The 21,153-nt window shown below is 44.2% G+C and overlaps 1 protein-coding gene across 1 annotated transcript in view; it reads left to right on the plus strand.

Moving 5' to 3' along the window:
• Positions 1-355: 355 nt before the first annotated feature.
• The window catches only part of BMP7 (bone morphogenetic protein 7), an 84,800-nt gene continuing 64,002 nt past the window's right edge, over positions 356-21,153 (plus strand). The window contains exon 1 of the mRNA XM_044455779.1: positions 356-686. Within this exon, the coding sequence (XP_044311714.1) occupies positions 431-686 (256 nt within the window). The 5' untranslated portion in view covers positions 356-430. The remainder of the gene's footprint in view (positions 687-21,153) is intronic.

Below are 21,153 nucleotides of genomic sequence, written 5' to 3' on the forward strand. Positions count from 1 at the left end.
ATCGCCCTCTCGCATTTCCTCGTCTCCTGCGCCCTGCATGGATTTTGCAAACTAGCCGCCCCTCCCGCCCCCCGCCGCCGCGGTCGCCTCGGCTATCATGCGCGCCTCGAGGTCGGCTCCTCACGGCAGCGCCCCGGCCAAGTGATCCCTCCGCGGGGCGCGCAGCTGCCCGCTTCCTTTTAATGGTCAGCCCTTTCGCCCGGCCGCCGCTCCTGCCGCCGCCCGGCCCGCCGGCCCCCGTGGTCTGCCCCCCGTGACGGAGATGCACGCGCCGGGGTGGTTCCAGCGGCTGGCGGCTGCTTCCCGGCTCCTCTGGATCCTGCTGGTCTGGGCGCCGCAGCCCCGGCGCGCCCTGGCGGATTTCACCCTGGAGAACGAGGTGCACTCGAGCTTCATCCACAGGCGGCTCCGGAGCCAGGAGCGCCGGGAGATGCAGCGCGAGATCCTGTCCATCCTGGGCTTGCCTCACCGGCCGAGGCCGCATCTGCACGGCAAGCACAACTCCGCGCCCATGTTCATGCTGGACCTCTACAATGCCATGTCGGTGGAGGAGGAGGGCGGCGGCGAGGAGGGCTACTCCTACCCCTACAAGCCCATCTTCAGCACCCAGGGGCCGCCGCTGGCCAGCCTGCAGGACAGCAACTTTCTCACCGAGGCGGACATGGTCATGAGCTTCGTGAACATGGGTGAGGCGCTCTGGCGTGCTGGCGGGAGGCGGCTGGGCGCAGGGGCTTGCTCGGAGAAGGGGCACTCCCGGCTGGCGCGCGGGACGCCCGCAGGAAGCCTCCGGGATGTGGCGGCTGCCGCCCTCCGCGCCAGGCCACACCGCCCCGGGCTCGGCTCCGACACGGGCATCACTCCCGGCCTCCCGGCTGCGTGGCGCAGCCCCCGGGGTAGCGCCACTCGGGGGCATTGTGGGACATTAAAATGGCCCGGCGTGGTGGGGCCCCCAGAGGACGTGTCCCCACGGCCCCTTTCAGATCCATCGCTGGCCCCACAGCAGTCCCCTTTTTGATGGGCACCCATCAGGTTCAGAGTTGGCATTCGCGTCCACTCCTTCACCCAGATGAGCCAATGGAGCTTTAGAATCAGCTACCCACTTTTTAAACCTTCTGGTTGTGGGAAAGAGGCAGTGGGTTTGACTGCAGACTTTCTCAAATGTTTTGATTTCTCCCCCGCTTTCTGGTTCTACGTTTGTTTTATCTTCAGTGCTTGCCTCTCCTAGCACCGACCATCCGGACAGAAGAACGTGGCCAGATCCTTGGCTTGCGCGTGTTGTCTGTGGCTGCTGTGTGCCAGCATCTGTGGATTGGGGCCCCTGCTTAATACTGGCGTTCAAAAGGGGAACTGCTAGGGTGGATTTTCAGAGCCCGCCCTAGAGCCCCTTTTGGAGAAGCACCCTTAGGTCAAAGCAGAGGCTCTTTCCCTCTGGCGGAGGTGGCTGGGCAAAGGGAACGCACTTCCCTCCACAACAGCACTTGTGAATTAGTGTGGTTTATCACCTAGGGGGCTTCAACTCACCAGATATCTTAAATAGTGAAAGGGTGGATCCAGTGGCCTCTAGATCTTATCCCTCCCTAGTACACAGGACCATCCGAAGCTGCTTTGTACTTGGCTAGACCAGTAGTCCATTTACCCCAGTATTGTTAACACTGACTGGCAGCAATAGCTTTTCAGGGTGTTGGAAAGAACATTTTCCAGCCCAGCCTGGAGATGCTGGGAATCAAACCCGGGGCCTTCTGAAATGCAAAGCATCTGCTCTGTTGCACTGAGGTATGCATAGCCCCATCCTTTCCTTTGCACGGTGCCTTCCAGGCATTCTGTACCCTTTCAAGAGTGGGGACTGCCCACAGTGTTTAAGAGCTACAAGCTTAATGGGTAACTAGTAAGCACTGAATGATCTCCAAATATATGCCGTTGCTTAAGGACAGGTGTTTATAGGATAGCCACAGGTGTTTATAGGATGCTTTCTTAAGGGTCAAACATTTGACTGTCTACTGCCTCCAGTTCACTTCTAAGGTATGCAGAATGGGCATTTAAGTCAGCAACTGTGGCACATCGAAAGGTGATATTAAATAATTAGCAGCACCGATGACCAATTAAGTGCCATTGTTTTGACCACTAACATGAACTAGAATCCTTGCTGGGACACTTTACTAACAGGCATAGATTGGAAGAGATTGAGAAAGTAATTGATTTGGCTGTTCTTTACACTTCTTGTGTGTATAACGGGGTTAGAGCCCGGAGGTTAGAAAATCATGAGTGTGGGTTCCATTAATTACCCTTTAATGCTTCTGATTTATTGTGCAGTTGAAAATAAAGGTGGGGACTAGCAGTACGTTTCTGACTTGTGTTTTAACAATATGCAAAAAGAACATATAATCTGCTTTATGGATTGAATGTGAAGGTTAGGAGAATGTACTTCCCAGAGTTGCAGTGGTGTGAGAAAAAATGCTATGAAAAAACTATGGTTTAAATATGGTTAAAGAGAGGTGTTCCATATCAAGGAGTCTTGAGAGCTAGCTGTAAAAAGAAGGTTCTTAATTACATATGTAATTGTGGTGCTGTTTATCACAACTTGATTTATTGCAAGCAGTGTTATCTTGAGAAAAGATGCAAGAAGTAGCGCAGAGATGTTTGTTGTGGTGGCTAAGTAATAGTTACTTCTTATCGTAATTCAGTTTGTTGTCTTTGCTCAGAAGTGCATCTTTAGGGCTTCCCTTTAGTTGTCGTCCCCTGTAGTTCCAAAACTCATTCAGGCTTGGGCATGTGAAGTGCAACAGGCCACAGACCATAGCAAATAACAAATGAGGGGGCTTAGAAGGCCTTTCACTAATTGTGATACTGAGGCAGCTGCTGTGGATGGGCAGGTCCTGGTGGAACAGGGAACATACAGAGAAAGCATTTAAGATGCTTTACGAGCCAGCTTTCGAGCGGCTTGCTGGGGTTCTTTTCTTCTTCGAGCGGCAGTCTACTCCAGAGACATCCTGTTCAGACCAGTGGGAGAGCTCTGCATTAAGTTGGCTGTGGATTGTGATCTTAATGACCTAAGAAAGGTTCCCTGGTAAATCCTCATTTGCTGCTCTTTCTAATGAGTGGAGTCTGGGTTGCCAGTCTTTCGGTGCGCACATGTGGATGGGTTTATGCAAATGAGGCAAAACTTGTCACTTTTCCGCTTGCGGTTGGCTGAGCCTTTTTAATGGGACACCCTCGGCCAATGGGGAGTTCTCTTTGTTGGCCATGGTTCTGAATACACTGGCTGGATTTGAGCAGAACACTTCAGGGGCAAGCATTCTATTTAAAATATATAATTATAGGTACTAGTCTCTCTGTATCTGTTTTTAGCCAGTGTCACGTGTGCCTGTGAAACCACCACATGTACAGATTGGATGCCTGTGAATCCAGACCAAATCCAAATTGAACTTCAGAACAGAGAGAGCTCTGAAAGGAGCCCTCCATCCTACTGCGCAATTTGATCTAAACAAGAAAGGATTCTTGCTGAGCCTGAAGGGACACACCCTTTGAATATGAAGTGGTACAAATGATAGCTTGACTCATCTTGATTTTTGCAATATGAACTGTGTTTGCTTAGGACCTCATGATTGTCCAAATGGCCCATGAAGAATGCCGATTACCAAATAGTGGTTTTGGAAGAGTCTTGCAAAGAGCTTTGGCAACATAAAAGGCTAAAAATTATGTGTGAGACTTTACAACTTGGTGTTGGACAACGGCAAAATTCAATGCATGGAAAACCTTGGTAAAGCTTGGGAATTTCCAATCCAGAATCTCATACTACACATAGAGTTGGTACCAAGATAATTCTTCATTTGCACAGGGACCCAATAAGCTGGTTAAAAGGAGAACTGCACATAATGGACCGTGAAAACCACCCAGAGAGCTTCTGCTATGGGGTGATATAGACATGAAATATTATTATTATTATTGTCTATTAGTCAGTGTGCACATACACCGAGTTCCCATAATTCTTCCACCCCCCACCCCTACTTGAAGGTAGATGGATCAGGGTATCTGTACTACATGCATATGCAGAATGCTTGATCTGCATGCAGTGTTACACTCTGTCAAGCAGTAGAGTATGATTGCATTGGAGGACGTGTGAATGAAGCCTCAGTTGTTTATTTATACAAGTGGTGTTTGCATGAAAAAATGTGTGTGAGAATGTGCATATGTAGATGCATGCAAGCACACAAACGTGTGTACAGAGAATTTGGGTTGACTTTATGAATCCAGGAAGACCAGAACCATGCTATACATAATGGATCTTGATTCACAGCCTTCTTTAATCCAGTCCATGAAAGAATATATCATTTGGTGTTAGTGGAGCTTAATCCCGGGTCAGTGTGAACTGCTTCAGGTGCATGTGTGCTACCTGATGGTTATAGCGACATCAAGCATTGTGTGAATAAGTTGTCAGATAATGAACATCACAGATGAGACTGGCATTTCCCCTTAAATACACTGCTTTTGGATGACTTGGATGCATCAGACAGTGACCCAGTTCACATGATCATCATGGGTTAAACAAACCACAGTGGCTTGTTTATGTTTCAGTGTGTGTTGCAGCACTTACTCACTTGGGCATGGCTTGTTGTATTGTCTAAATCCTGAACAATATGACTTTTTGGAATGGGAAACAACCCTCAAATAACCCATGAGATGAGTGTTGTTTCCACCTCCAACAAGCCATGCTACCTGGGTTTGGACAACATGGTGGCATGTGCTGCAGTTTAAACGAGCCACTATGGTTTGTTGGTGAGGCTTGTTTAAGCCTCGGGAGACCATGCAAATCAGGCCAGTGTGTAATCACAGAGCAGACAATAGAAGTGGTTAAAATAATGCATGGTATGGGAGACATTTTTCTCCCTCTGCCACAACTTGAACCTGGGGCCATCCCATGAAGCTGATTGGTGAAAGGCTGAGGACAGATAAAAGGAAGTACTTTTTCACAAAGTGTATAGTTAAACTATGGAATTTGCTGCCACCAATTTGGATGGCTTTAAAAGGCATTGGGACAGATTAGTAAGAGAGGAGGCTATCAGTGGCTACTGCTGTGCTGCCTTCTTTACCAGAGGTAGCATGCTTGCATACACCAGATGCTGAGGAGCTTGTGCAGGAAGGGGTCTTGCTAGGGGGCAGTAAAGAAAAGCAATAAGTAAATCATAAATATATGTGTGGAGTGCTGGATTAGATGGGCAGTGGTCTGCTCTTGCATGGCTTGTCTTATGTTCTTATAAATAAATGAATCAGTCCTTATTTTCATGTGTTAATGATATTATTTTAGTATGTCTTCCTTTTGTAACATACTATATGCTTGTCTAGAGGGGAAAATAAATTAATAAATAACAGTAGAAGTCACCATCATTAGAATTGTTGTAAAGTTGATAATCAGTTGGGTCTGTACAAGATAAATACAAGTGGCACTTCAGAGAAACAGAACATTTTCTCTTCCTCAGAAGCTAGTTGAATTTTTATAAATGTCTGAGAATCTGCATCTCTCTGTAATCAGAGAGTTTGTGCAACATATCAACAATTGTGGTCCAAAGAAGAATGTGAAACTTTGTAGTCAAAACCCTGATCAGAAAGGTCTTTTTGGTTATATAAAAGCAGACAAGATGCTTCTAAACTTTCTGGGTTGATGGGACAATCTAAAAATCGTAATGTATTTCCATTTTACTGAGTCTCCTCATCACACCATACATAGGGCCGGCATGTACAATTGCCTAATCTGCATCTCTCTGTAATCAGAGAGTTTGTGCAACATATCAACAATTGTGGTCCAAAGAAGAATGTGAAACTTTGTAGTCAAAACCCTGATCAGAAAGGTCTTTTTGGTTATATAAAAGCAGACAAGATGCTTCTAAACTTTCTGGGTTGATGGGACAATCTAAAAATCGTAATGTATTTCCATTTTACTGAGTCTCCTCATCACACCATACATAGGGCCGGCATGTACAATTGCCTAGTAAACTATTCTCTGATCTGAACCATTTCTGGCTCCTTGAGTGGACTGGAAAAGAAATCTTCAGTTAGAAAAAATAGTGCATCACAGAGAAGTGTAGACTGACCCTTTCTTCTTGATGGGCTAGGTTTTTTAATGCAGGGAGTTGGTATTGCTGGATTGCTCTGAAACTCCCTGGTTTAGTTCAAGAAAAGCTTTACCATTTGACCATGTGGATTGCACATAATAGCCTAATGCTATGGTGCAGGGGAAAAAGATGCTTCAAGAAATCATGGTTCTGCGATAGCTCTGTTGAATTTACCTGCTGTTAGACAGGGCAGTAAGATGATAGGCAAGATCCAATAGTTTTAACATAGACAGGTGGAACTATTGGCAGCAAGACATGTCTGAGAGTTTTGTCTGTATGGTTTTGTTTCCCTGTCAACAGTGCATGCCAGGACGAGTTTAAGAAAGGACATAGATCTATAATAGCTTTCTTCAACCTTGTGCACACCTTTCATCTCATTATAGTCACAGTTCTTTCATCTCCATGGGACAAAGGCTGGCTTGTTTATAGACTTCTTAATGAATTAGACCAGTTGCTAGCCAGACTATAGAGTCAAACACAGCACCTGCTTTTGGACATACAGATTTCTATTGACAGTGAAAATTAGAAGATGTATTGAGGGGTGGGTTCCCCCCACCATCTTTAAAGGCTTTCTGTAGCGATCTTTTAAAATTGCAGCCTGTATTAAAATGTGGGCCTTGGTTTTGTAAGAGATACCCTTGTGGGCATTGTATTTCCCAGGTGGGGTTTTGTTACATACATTGAACAAGTGCAGCAAGAAAGCCCCATAATACCAGAAATTTCAGCAAGTGCCATAGTCTCTGAAAACCATTTCTAGTTACGTTTAAAAACACCCCAAGTTCAGAAAATCGTAAAGGAATGCAAAGCATTAGTAAAAATTAATAGATTTTAAGTCACTTCCTATGCTTTTCTCCCCTTTGTATGTCTGGCCATCAGGAACAAGAGAATTGAGTTTTTCTGGGAGGTGCTAGGTTGGTGAATTTTTCAGGGAATGGGAGAAGATTGAAAATATTTTGCATTTTGAATAAATGCTCTTTTATGAAAAGATACAGAGTAGTGTTGTAAATTTCAGGGAAGCATCAAAAGGCACAGGAGTGAGTGGTGGTTTTTCTTTTATTTTTACACTTAGGCAGTAATGTATGAAATTTTAAAGCCTTGAATGCCCTCCTGATCCTCAGAAGGAGCAGTTTTTGGTGGCACTTCCTGGCCCTGAGATTGCCTTAGGAACAGTAATAATACAGCATTTAGGGCTGCAACACCTGCCTTCTGGAACACTCTTTCTATTGACATCAGACAGTTTTGACTTTTAGTCATTTCCTGTTTGGGAGAATTGGGCTTTGGATAGCCGTGAATATGTCTAGTCATACAAATGTGACTTAAGGTGCAACCTGAAGTGTGCTTACAGAGAAACATAGTGCTATACTTCCCAGCAATCCCTGGGAAAAAACTGGGAGGTGTAGGACATTTTCTATCTAAACTTGTGTCAGGTTATGGCCTTAGATAGCTTTGCAAGCACAGGCTTTCCCCAGTTAATTATGGCTATATTTTCACTGCTAGTCAGTGACTGCCAACATTAATGCAGTATACAAATCTGAGCCCCATTTTTTGCAGATGCCGGACAATCAGATAAATCAAGGTTGTTGGTTCCTAAGAAGAGTGAATTCACTCTTAAGCCAATTTATGTTTGGAGTCGGTGTGATATGTTCTTAGTGTGAGAATTTCATCATCAGTTTGCTATAGATCCTGCTTCTTGCACATTTGTGACTTCAAATGTGAAGAACTGTTGTGACTTCATATCACAACAGTTGTACATAAAAGGGGGAAAACCCCTAAAACACAAAAGTATACATTGTTTAATTATTCCAGTGATGCTTTTCCTTTCCTCCAGGGAGGTCAAGGGGTCTGTGTGCTCTCCTTCACAGCTGTACATTGTAGCTTCACAGCAATTGTGCAAGGAAGGTTAGACTGAAACATAGTATCATGTCACCTTTTGAAATAGTCCCCAGATACCCCTAGTCCATTTCTCTAACCCAGTAGGAGACAGCCTGGCATCTTGCAGATATTTTGGGCTACAACTATCATCCAGCATCCCCAGTGCTTGAGGTCTGCAACCTTGAGACATTTGGCAAGGTAAGGTAAGGAGGTGTACTCATTCTTACTCACTCAGAAATGGCTTATTCAAAGTAGCCCAGACATGATAGCAACCTCCTTGTGCTTTCTGTTTTTGCATCCTCAGAATAGGCCTCAGTTGCTGGTTTTCTCAAAGCAATGACTATGTCCCCCATACACTTGTAAATAGCATTTGGGGTATGGAGAAAATAGGGTATTGCTTCTTGCTTTCCGTGGGCTGCTTACCAATATGAGCATACCGATATGCAGATTAGGGACTGAAAGTCGGCAGTCTTTCTGGTGTAAGTTGAGGTTTGAATTTATTGTTCAGAGCTCTGTTGCACCTCAGCCTATAGGCCAAACTCAATTTCCAAGAAGCTCTTGGGGAGCACATCCCAGTGGTGGGAAAAACCAAAGGAAAAAGGGGAGTAAGGTCAAAATAACAGCATAGTTTAGCCAGAGGTTCTCGGTGCCAGTAAATAAGCCTTAGGAGATGCATTTCAGCCTTTTAGAATGATGGAAAAACCATGCAAAAGCCAAGGAGGTTCCAAGCAAAATCAGGTGGTGGGGGGGTTGGGGGGCAGGGTAGGTATGGATCATATGTGGCCCAGGGACTCTAGGTTCAACATCCCAGCTTCTCATTTACTTAGAGAGTGAACCTTACTCATGGAGACAGTTTTGGCTTGGCTTCATAGGGTAGATTTCCCTAAGCAGAGTGGTCTTTGCAGCATGGCCAGGACACTGTTGGCAGCTCACATACCATCCTCTGCATGTCTGCCCTTGACAGTGCGCGCCCTTGGCTGCTCCACTGAGAAACATTGCAGTGCATGTGGAAGCGCATCACACAATATTAGTTGGTGGCACAAGCTGTTGAAAAGAAGCATCGTCTGCATGCTAAATGCATGTGTGAAGCCGCCATGCTTTTCTGCTGAACTTCAAGAGCTGCACCTTGCTTTTGATACAGCCGCTTGGAGGGATTACTCTAAAGAGAGCTATCCTTTTCTATTGTTTCTGCTTTCCCCTTGTTTTATGCTAAGAGTGGTGAACTCATATTATGGTTCAGTGAGTGAGGGTCCTTCCAGATGAGGCCTCATAATGTCACTGCCCTGCCTTGTTCACAGCATTTCATGACTCCAGCTAGTGTCCTCTTTCATTCCTAATTCCCCTGTCCTTTTCCACCACTGCTTCTGTGGTTTGTAGAAAATCCTTTAATAATAATAAAAAGATGGCACAGTTGCACAGTACCCTTTAAGTGATAGTTCTAGCAATCCTCCATCTGGCAACTCTTGAGAAAAGGGGAGGCTGTGTAGTCCAGTGGGTAAAGAGTTGGATTTGGGTCTATAAGTCCAGAATGCTACTCCCACCTCTGCCATAGTCTTCTGGACTTGGTCTTCTTGTAAACATAACAAGTTGTGTCTACCTTCCCTGTAGATCATAGTTATTCTCTAAAACAGCAAAGATCTCCACCTGCAAGTAACAACATCATTCTGTAAAAGTATAAAACTCAGACTGAAAAACCACCTCTCCAGTTGAGGTATTAATTGTTTGACCATTGGGAAACCCATAATTACTGAGGTGCCTGACGAGACTCTGTCCTGTTAAAAGCCAAATGTGGAACACTCAGTGTATTTGGCCTGGTGAGTGCTTTGCAGGTGAAGTGACTGGAGCAAACTTTAAGAGGGGGCAGTGAGAATGGCTCTGTGATGATTCTGGAACTCAGGCCTCCTGCTTGCAGAGATATGTTTCCATATTGACTTGATTGCCAAGGAACGTCTGTTCATCTGCTCCAGACAATCTATGTGTTGCAGAAGATCATTGGGTGTATGTTGAAACACATGCTCAGATTATGGGGTACATCAGCCCAGCCAAGTTTGGGCTTATCTCATGTGACTTCTGTCCTCCAGTTATAGGGAAAATCAGTAATGGGATCCAACATTCTTTCTGAAATGTTTGTTCATTGTTATTGTCAGTCCCTTTTGGTACTGTCCGTGGGGTTTTCATCTAGAACCCAGTTTGGAAACCACCTTTCTAGAACAGCCTTCCCCAACATGGTGTCCCCAAGCCTCAAACCTTCCAACGCAACCCAGCAGATCATACTGGTTGGGAATGATGGGAGTTGTAGTCCAATATATCTGGAGGGAACGAAATTGCTCTAAAGGCATCCATGCTACTCCTTTACATATTTTTCTGGGGGGCAGTCAGTCCAGCTTTAACTCTTGGCCAACTGATTTTATCATTGACAAATCAGTCTGAGTGCTCAGGCTACAGAGTTGGAAACTGTGACTCATTAATTTTCGTAAATAAAAAATTAGGGCATGAACTCTTCCTTCTAGTGGTGATTTTAGTGGTAAAGTAGTGCTAAAAGGTTAGTCCTGGCATACGTGCATCCTCACTCCAGGTGTGCTCGTAGCAGGCATTGTTATCTTTTTGCTTTGGCAAATGCATTTTTGTAGGATTGAAGAGGGATCAGAATGGAAGCAGTTTCTCCCTGCTCACTCAGCCCCAAGTAGCCCTGTAATCTTCTACGTGGGCTTCAATTTGACAAGGTTTCCACGAACAGCAGTCTGCATTGCCCTCCCACCTGCTTGCAGCTCCTGGCTGAAAATATTTGCTAGTAACAGCACCCCCACCTTCCCTTTTTCCTCTTGGGCTCACCCTGAGTGAAAAATGCTGTCAACTCCAGTTGCCTCATTGACAACTATAAAATTGTGGTTAAATGCTTGACAAAAGTGAGAGAGACAGAGAGAGAGAGCAGCAGGGAGGGGGAATAGGAAAATTACTCATTCCTGGAAAAAGCAGACAAAAGTGGCTTTTGGTTCATGTAAACGAAGATGCAGGAACCCTTGAGTTTCAGTTTACTTCATACCATCTGGCTGTGTATCCCCCCCCCCCGCACTCCCTCCCCCCTGCCTGCTGACAAGTGTTTGGCATCAGAAATCCATCTCTTTGCCCCCTTTAATAACAAGCTTTTAGCACTGTAGGGTATTAGTCTTCATTCTATAGCAGTTTAAAAGAAAAGAAGACGAAGAAAACACACACACACCCTCCTCTGGGAATTACTTTGTAAAGTGAACGCAGGGGGCAGGCATTTGCAGCTGTAACCTGGCTTGTGTTAAAATTTGGAAAGGCAGCTTTAAATTCCATCTCGCTACAGGCCTTCCTTGGTGTACAGCCAAAGGTTAATATAGATGTCGCAAACTTTCTTTTTCCCCACCCTTCCACCAAACTGCCCCCCACTTCGGACAACTTCAGATATAAGCGTATGTGTACAGCTGTGTTTGCAGTAACCCTTTCATAATCACACTTTTAAACTGCATTTTCCTGCTTGTGTAAATCAAAAGAATTTTTTGAAGGATATTTGACCTACATTTGAACTTATTTGATCTTCGTGTATTTCCCACTTGAAACAAAGCAGATTAAATCTTGGCCCTGAAATGGCCTGTCCAGGATCACATGATGATGTGGTCCATACATCAGGGTAAACACATCTCTCTCTCCTTTTAAGTCTCTCTGGCTGTTTTGAAAGCACGTACATTGGATCATTATATACTGAGGTTTGTAAGCCACCCAGAGACTTGCAGCAAAACAACATCAGTGTAAAAAAGACATTCCTACAACAACATGAATACTGTTAATAAGGATAAGCTGACAGGTACTTTGATCTGCATGTATGAAAACCATTCAGATATAAAAATAAACTTAGCTACCTGCTCATTTCTTATTAAATGTTCGCTCAGTTAAACAGCTGTTACATGGGACTTTGGAAGAATAGAGTTTCAGGGCTGGGCAGCAGCATCTGTGGTCACTCCCCCCCCCCCACAGCCCACCCTATGTATGTGCAGTGGGTGTACCTAATACATAAGCAGAACTATTAAGCAAACAGCAAGCCACAGTAATTGCATCAGGATAAAGAATGGGGGATGAGCTCTCAGGATGCACGAGGCATAAAAATGGCCATATGTAATGTATCCAGAGTTCAGGTGGTGTGAAGTTTTTCAAGAGAGTTGATAATTTATAGCCATGGAAAGAATAAAGGGGGAAATGGGAAACGTATGCTTCAAAATTCAGATCCAGCAATGCATTTATAGGGGTGGGGGGACACAATCTGCATGCTTTTAGTAATGTTCCTGAAATAACCCCCTTTCCCTTCTCCTTTCTGCCTCAGGAAGTTTTTAAAACTTGCTCTCTGAGTTGGGAAACATCCAAACTACTTGGCCTGCTTAAAGTGCTACTTAAGAGTGCGGCCAAACTACTGAAGTGTAGGGGTATCAGAAGGACTACACGACAGAGGAAGTGAACTGTGGGCATGCCAAGTCTATTTTGGTATTTCATGTTCTTGTCTGATGTTGAATAGTGATGAGGGTATTATTGCTGTGAACTCCAACATGAGAGGTATTTTCAGTTCTCTTGAAAATGTTTGCTGGGAATATTTTTTTGGGGGGGCTATTTATTGAAATGGGGAGAAGTTTCTTAACTAGACACAAATTTAAAACATACTAGTTTCACGGCAAGGATTACAAAGTTTAGGATACCAGTGAATTCATCTAAGAACATCTTCCATTCTGAATATAAACATTTTAAAGTACTATATTCCCTATATTTGTGGCATAATTCTATGCTTGTTTAGGTAGGAAAAAAGCCCTGCAACTCTCAGGATTGCTCAGCCTGACTTAGCAAAGCAAAAATACTGCAAGTATAGGATGAAAATGGGTTTGATATATCATATAAACATCTTTCAAGGATCTATCCAAGAAATCTCATTCTAGAGATTACTGCTCTGTGGACTCTCACTGGAGCCTTTACACTTCCTTTTGAACCAAACAATGCGATTTTGCTTAACCTGTCTGGTCTGTGGAAAGGAGTTAGTCAGCCACTAGCTCGCCGAAACAAAAACAAAAGTGCCTGAAACTTACCACCACCCTGGCTGAAACTAGCCACACAGGTTAGTTGACTGCCTTTCTCTTCCCCAACATGTCCTTCCTTCAAATGTGGCAGAGTGTGACTTCCATAATGGGTATCTTGGCCAAGGCTAGAGTTAGAGTTGATCATATCTTGGATGAGGTGGCTACAGACCGAACATGATTACATCAATGGTAAATTTCCTAACCACTTTCGGACTTAGTTGTAAGTTGTGTGTTGCCCAAGCAAATCTGCATGAAGTAAGACGGTAGTTTTTGGTCAGTCGGTTTGTGTGAATGGCATGTACATGCTTGTTCCAGTACCAGTGCACATACACACCCTTTGAAGAGGACCTCCCCTCTGTAAAACATGCCATAGGCTTAGGGAGAGTTTATTGTACCTCTCAGTTTTGATATAATGGACCTGTATATATTTGCATGCATCTGTATAATGTGTGAATATAATCTGAAATCAGTGAACATCATGTTGCAGATAAGAACATCTGTATTCTTACCAGGAAGGCAAGGCTGGGAAATCTGGCCAAAATTTATTTCTTAGAATTATAGACTGCATTCTCAGACTGCCGTGCAACCAGGGGGATGGACAATCAAAGCATTAAAATTTTTGCTGTGGTCTTGCTCTTGTTATGTGCCATCAAGCTGTCTCTGACTAAGAGTGCCTCTGTGAATGAGGACCTTCCAGAATGCCCTGTCCTTCCCAGCCCTGCTCTGCTCTTGTAAACTCAAGGCTGAGAGCTTCCTCTATTGAATAGATCCATCTGATAGGTGGTCTTCTTCTGCCTTTGATTTTTCTTAGCATCGTTGTCTTCTCCAGTGAGTCTTGCCATCTCATGTTGTTTCCAAAGTATGACAGCTCCAGTTTTGTTCTGTTAGCTTTAGGGTGAAAATGTGTATAGGCACCAACATTATATGACTCCTCTAGAATAACTGTTGGAAGACAGGTTGAGTGAGATAGTGGCCACAGTCATTCTCAGAAGTCTTATGGAACAGTGCAGAGGAAATCCATTGAACCCAAATTATGAAGTGCAACAGTCTTGGGAAAGCTGTGTGTACTTTTTCTGAACATGCTGACCAGCTCTAAATCACAGAACTTTGACCATCACTACAGCTTACTGTGGGGCAAAATGAAGGTTGGTGTGGAGTGTGCAGGAGGAATTTCAGATAGAGGCTAAGGAGAGTTGTAACGTTGGTGTGGAGATAGACCAGGAAGTTATATGTGTAAATGCCATGTATCACTTGAAATAAATGTCCAAAATGCATTGATTGTGCTATCATACCATCTTCAGACCATCCCTTTCAGTTTGGAAGGACTCATCTATCCTCTAAGTTGTAGTTCATTCGGGATTTTAAGAAATGGCAAGGCCAGAGACCAGGGCTCAAGTAATTGAATCTTTTAATAGCATAGCCTGGGTAAAGCGTTGGACAAGGCATTGGGTAGGATCCAGACTCAGTCATGCTTAGAATGGACCCACTGAAACCTGTGGGATTCATGCTGGCCATGACTGTCCCACTGATTCCAGTATTAGTGACAGGATGTTTGCTCTTTTTTAAAAACTCAAAAGTGTGGCGACTTAACGGTTCTGCTCAGCTCCTTGCAGAATGACCTTCTGGAAGATCCTGATCCTTGTTGTACTGTCTGATTGGAGGAAAATCTTCTCAGCATGGTAGGCTGGTGCCTTCTGTACTAGAGAAATGATAGGGTTTTAAATTGTCCATAGAGCTTCAGCTATTATGTGGCATGAAAATAAACATAATCATAATAGGGTGCAGCTGATACCTAGAAGTCAAAAAAATGTTGTCACTGTGCCTACCTGAGTGAAGAAAGCAACATCTACAAGTACTTTTTAACCTGTTGTGCTCAGATAGAAGAGCTGATGTTAAGGAATAGCTTTCACTTCTGACACTTACGGGATATTGGAGTATTGAAGTGTCTTATGATCCACCACAAGCTAATTGACTCTAGAACCTTAGGAAGGAAGCTTTGTGGTCTTTGGAAATCACCCCCTTCCCCTTTTGTAGCCTCTCCACTCAATGCCTCAGAGGAAAAATGACTCCTCGTGACATGTTAATGAGGTGTTAATAGCTCTAAGAGAGGTGTGAATGGTTGCTGAAATGGTCTTAATAGCAGCTGTACAGAAGTCATACTACAGAGGAGAACGAAGAAGAACAAAGGCGAAGGAAAGGTTCCTTTAATAGGAGTGGTCTACTATGTAGAGCTATTTATCTGGAGGGAGGAGGAAAGCAATTGCCCAATGAAGGTTTGGCATGTTAGTTTTGGCAAGTCAGTTTTGGCATGTTAGCCCTATTACCTTGTTACAAGCCTGCAAAAGGATGAGTTATTCTTTGTGTAAGAATGTGGAGAGATGAAAAGAACAGAGCAAAATGTGCTAGTAAAGTTTTTTTTTTTTTGAGCCAATCTTTTTCAAGTCACTTCTTCAAGTGCAACTGTTTTATTCAGTTCACAGGATAACTAAAGCAGTATTTTTATAGAGTCTCCAGATAACTGACTTTGGTCCATTTAGGGGGTAACATCCTTAGTTATCTTCTGAATGGCTCAAACCAAGTGCCCGGAAGAAGAGTTAGAAGAATTGCAGTGAGCAAATAATTTGTTTCAAGCCTTTGAAGTCTTTTATCCTTTTCTTGGTCACCCATTCTTTCCCTTCCTTTGGCCAGAAGCTCGGCAGAGGGTGGTCTTTTTCTTCTGTCCAAAGCTGTAGTTTTGATTCTACTTGGCACAACCATTTATGAAAGTCTGCAGGTTTCCCCATGCGTAATAATGTACTGGGAGAACATTCCCAAAGCCATCAATAAACAAGTGGGAAAAATTTTCCTTCCTGCCATACAATGGTGGCTAAAGCTAGAGAAGCATTCACACATGATAGTCTCCTTTAAATACTCTGTAAGGTATAGGATGGTGATTCATATTAGTGACCCAAGGAACACCCCAAAAGACCATTTTTATAGCAGATTGATGCTTTTAGTTTGATGGGATGATGCTGTGTGTAATTGGAGAGCATCTTCTTGTGGAAAAATGGTGAATGCGTTCAGATAAGTGTTTGACCAGTGCAATTATCCCTTGAGTTCTGAGGGCTTAATCCTGAGTATGTGCATATAGGATTACAGCCTAATTCATGCTTTTGCATCTCAATACATTGCTGCCATGATTTGACATGGCATTCAGGCAGACCAGGCAGGACAAGGGCAATTCTTAAGTGCATCCAAACATGTGAATCTGCTTGACTTCCTTGGATCATCAGAAGCCGGTACTCTGGGAGCAGATGCTGCCAAGGCCTGTGGTTTATGAAATGCCAAAGGAAGCTTCTGAAGTAAGCTTATATTCAGCTGCCAAAAGGCTTAACACCGAGTTCTTGTAATGCTGCTGGGTTTATTGATGGACAGCTTTGATATCTGTGTATGTAGAAGGGAGCAGGAACAGGTATTTGCAATAGTGACAATGTGGGCTTCAGGTTTTCTGTGGGGGCTTGGTCAAAAGAACCCCAGGGGACCCAAAACCTGAGTGTTTCCTCCTCCTGCTTGTGGTCCAGTTAATTTGTCCTTTCCTTCTGCACCCGACTGGTATAAGTGCACAGATTGCCCTTATTTACATTGAATCTTATGGGGAAATTTGACTTGGGTCACGACCAATATGGGTCACAACCAGAGTCATGGAACGGATTAAGTTCGTGAGCCAAGGTACCACTGTACGAGGCAAATGAAGGATGGTACACGGCTTGCTTGCTTAGAGAGGGCAGGTGAGTAAGTTGTGAAAGGGAGGAGGAGCAGGGAGGGGAGAGAGAGCCCGGGGGGCTCCAAAGATTAGCAGTGCATCCCCTGCAGGATGAGTGGATCTGAGCACCTCTGAACAATGAAGGGAATATTTTTATTCCAGGATCCACAGTCCCCTAATTTGGCTTTTGTGTGCTTCACTCCATTGTTACTTGTTTGGCTGTTCTGATTAAATGCATGGATGCCACTTAGCTTCTCTTAATAAAAATTGCATCCATTTGGGGACATACTTGGAGCGGCTGAGGAAAGGGGGAGGTAGGGAGTGAAAGTGGCTGGAAATATATGTATATATTTAAAAGCTTATAACTCTTAAAGCCTAGTCAGGGGTCGTTGACAGATTTCTTTTTAAATGGGACAATGTTATGCTTTCATTTAATGCTTTCTGGCAGTGTCACCAGGGTTAAGGCTAATACAGAGATGAGTGGATCCTGTCTTGTTATTGTCAAGAGGAATGTGGGGATTAGGTTTAAAAGGGGTGGCGGGTGAGTGGTGCAGCTGTGTACACTTATTATATATATAAAAAAGTGGCTTTTAAGTCCCACTGCTAGAATCAATATATTAAATGGCAAGAACCGTTGCTTTTAATTAGTCGAAATAAAAAATGCCATTGGAGCGGTTATGGCTTCTCTCCTTGAACCGCAGTGAGGAAATGTTAATATTTATACAGAAACTGTTAATTTGTGGTTAAAATGATAACATGTTCGGTTTTTACGCAGCTCAGTGGTTCGAATAAATGTCACAGAGTGGCCAGGATGATGGATTGAAATCAGCTGAGCGAATGAATAAAAGAGTTTGACAGTGGCCAGGTGGCGGATTTTGGCTAGTGAGGCCCTGAGTTGGACAACAATGGTGTCCCTCTGCCTCTTCTAAACCCTTCAGTCACCCACTAGATTTCTTTCAACAGTGCTCATTTAGGATCAATTTAATTGTCCCAGTTTCATTCCTTTAAGAAAGAAATTGGAGATTGCTGTTCATCTGATTTTTTTTTTTTTTTTAAGACAGGGCCTGGCACTTGCTTGCCCCCAGGCGGATGTGGGCTGGGAGCTGTGTGCCAGCTGTGGATCTAATGCTGACATGGAGAGGGGCACCTTTTTTCCTTAAAGGGTCTTTTCTCTTGGGAGCAATTTGTTGGAGACTGCATGCCTGTGGAGGGAGGGTCCGAAGCCAAAGTGGATTCCTCTCTTTCTTTCTGCCATCCTCATTTCTCTCCTTCTGCCATCCTTTTCTCCCTTTCCATTATTCCTTTCCACCATCTCTTTCTGCCATCCTGTTCTCTCTCTCTCTTCTGTATCTGTCATCCTTCTCTCTTTCTCTGTAGCACACTTTTCTTTCTTCCTGCCATCTCATTTTCTCCTGGTTTCTCTTGAGGAATGCTGGCATCCCTCAAGCATACACTCCCTTCACTTGATCACCACCGTGGCCCGCTGCTGAAGACCTTTCAGCGCTTTGCTGGGTGAGTGGTCTGTGCCAGGTGCTCTCTGCAGCAGTGGGCAGGCTGATGCATCACTCCGAGAGCCCCTCGGAGTGAGCCATGGGCCTGCCGGTCCCGAGTGGCCAAGTATGCCCTGACCAGTAGCACGGGGTGTGTGGCTAGGCCTGTGGAGGGGTGAGGCGGCGGCGGGAGCAGCACAGTGTTGCAACCACACCCCCACACTGCCACTGCCACAATCTTTGGGGATCATTTGGCACCCTCAGGATTTGGTGCCCAAGGCACCAAATTGGTTTGCTTCACAAAAATGGTCTCCAGTTTCTTTCTCTTTTTCTGCTACCTCCTTCTCTACCTTCTTTCTTACCGTCTGTCTGTCTGTCTGTCTGTCTGTCTGTCTACAAAGGTCTTTGAAGTTGGGTTAAGAGTTGAAGGTTATTCACCTCTGCAGTAACATATCATTTAATGGTTTCCGAGCTTCTCAAAACTTGGTAGAAGGCAAACACATACCCAAAAGGAGGTATACCATTCACTAGAAGAAAAAAATGACCTTGACCTTAGTTATACAAGTTTTAATCCTGCATTATTTCAAGTGACCTCACATCCTATTTATAGGCAATACAACTTGACTAGTATGTTGCCAATATCCCAGACTGAAAGGGCTGGCATAGGGCAACCTGTTGTTATGGTGGCCTCTTATGGTTTCTATTCAATTTGACATAATTGACAGGGGAAACAGAATGATCAAATGGTACTGTTGATAATATTTGAGTCTCCTTTCTTGAACTGTAGTTGGATTCTCAGTATTCAAATCTGTTATAGTTTCTTGTGTTTTCTGAACCTGAGCAGCAAAAGTTTTTCAATGGTTAAACAACCCTTAAACAGAACAAACTGAGGGTTGGTTACACACAGGGCTGGTTTGCACAATCATCGCAATGCAGTGTGACTTAAATAAGTGACAGTAGGACTGCAGTGGTTGTATAAACCTGGACCATGTGAACCTCAGTATACTGCAAGGTGAAATCAAACGATCAAATGCATATGGAACATAGGAAGTTGACTTAAGCCAGGTCAGAATATTCTTCCATCTGGCATCTTCCATCACGGGTTTCAGGAACAGCCTGCTATGGGGATCTTTTCAAGTTAAGATAGCAGGCACTCAGATGGAGACTTGTGCACAGCATGTGTGCTTTGCTTTGGGGAGCCACTGAACAGTAAAGTTCTTCCAACTCTTCCCCTCTATGAAAAAAATTCTGCTAATAGAAAACTAGCAGATTAGAGAAAAAGTTAGGGATGTTCTTAACACTTTAGCTTTCCAAAGACAGGGATTTTTTTTGTGTGGGGGGGTGTTATTTTTGTTGTTCAAAAGGGAGACAGTTGGTCCTGGAATTTCCCCCAACTACAATTTGCAGTGCTGCAGCCTCACAAGTTTGCCGAACATGTAGATCCGGTCTGAGTGTACTCAACTCAGAGACTACAAGTTCCTGTGTAATTGCCTTATTGTTTTGGAACCAAGATGTTTATAATCTAGATCCTGTGCAAACATGCTGAATGTGTGTTAATGTGTTTCAAAACCAGACCCCCTCAGCAAAATCTCTGCTTTTCATTAATTGACATCAGTAGCACATGGTACAGTATTTCAAAGTGCCGGCCAAATCTGAACTGTGTTTCTAATTTCCTTACTTTCCTGTGTTTGGAATGCCAATGTTAATTTGTTCCCATGCAAGAGCAAGTGCTGCCAACCATCGGTTTATGTAAATGGCTCTGCAGTGCAAGGCTGCCAGCATTAAGCGATCCTTGGGGGAGATCCCTTGGCCAGTCCCGCCAGAATTGTACCTAATTCTGGGAGCGCAAAAGTAAGGATGGGATGCCATGCACGGCTGTTACAGCCCCTCGCTCAGAAAAGATGTAGGAAAGAATGCCTCCAGCTTTAAACAGTAATCAGTTCAAATCCTGAATTAGTTCATTGAACAAAATAGCAACAGAACTCATTTGCTGTCTCTGCAGTTACAAGTCTTACCCAAAGCTGCTTGAAGCTTGCAGGTGGAACCCAGCCTGCTTCCTTGAAACTAAATTTCACTGATTTCAGTGAGATTTTCTGTGAAGGAAATACAATTCAGCTTTAAGAGGAAAGTACTTCCTGCAAAAATTGGGAGATACACTCGGTATCTAGTCTAATCTGTAGGCTACTTCTGTGCATTTTCAAGAGCTTTTAGACATGCACAAAGCTATCCTATGTCCACTGGATGACTTTTCAGGCACCATAAAATGTGGCTCCCCTCCCCTGAGGCTGGAAACAAAGTGTTCATCTTGGGGGATTTAGATCTGATTGAAGATTACCCTCATCCCTTTTGGCCAAGGTGGATCTCTGACCTCAGGAGGAGGATGCAGAGGCAGGGAGGGGGTGTACCAGAGGGTGGGATGCTGAGGGCAGGTGGGAGGCCAAAGCATCACTGGCTCCAAAGTCCTCTCAGGCCTCACTTCTCAGCAGTACACAGGAGCTGGCTTGGCCTGGCCACCTGGCTAGTAAAAGGATGCTGCCTCCAATCAGCATCCTTTCCCCCTCCCGTTTCCCTGTCCTGGGTGGAGGGCTGCAGTCTTGGAGCCCTTCACTGGAAGAGCAGCCATCCTTTTGGACTGTGGTAGTATAACCAGTTGTGGCATACTAACAGGCTCTCTGCAAACCCACCCTGCATGCCCTTTAGAGTTTGCTGTAGCAGTTCCATGCGGTACCATTTCGAGCAGGTGAGCTTAAATTTAATGCATTTGCTCACTTAAGTAAGAGGCACTTTTTCCACCCCCAAATACTTACATATGCACACACTTATATGCTTATAAAAGGCCTGTGACAATTATATAGTGAATT

This window comes from Varanus komodoensis, unplaced genomic scaffold (genome assembly GCF_004798865.1).
Source record: "Varanus komodoensis strain SLA01 unplaced genomic scaffold, ASM479886v1 scaffold8, whole genome shotgun sequence".
In the NCBI taxonomy this organism is placed as follows: Eukaryota; Metazoa; Chordata; class Lepidosauria; order Squamata; family Varanidae; genus Varanus; species Varanus komodoensis.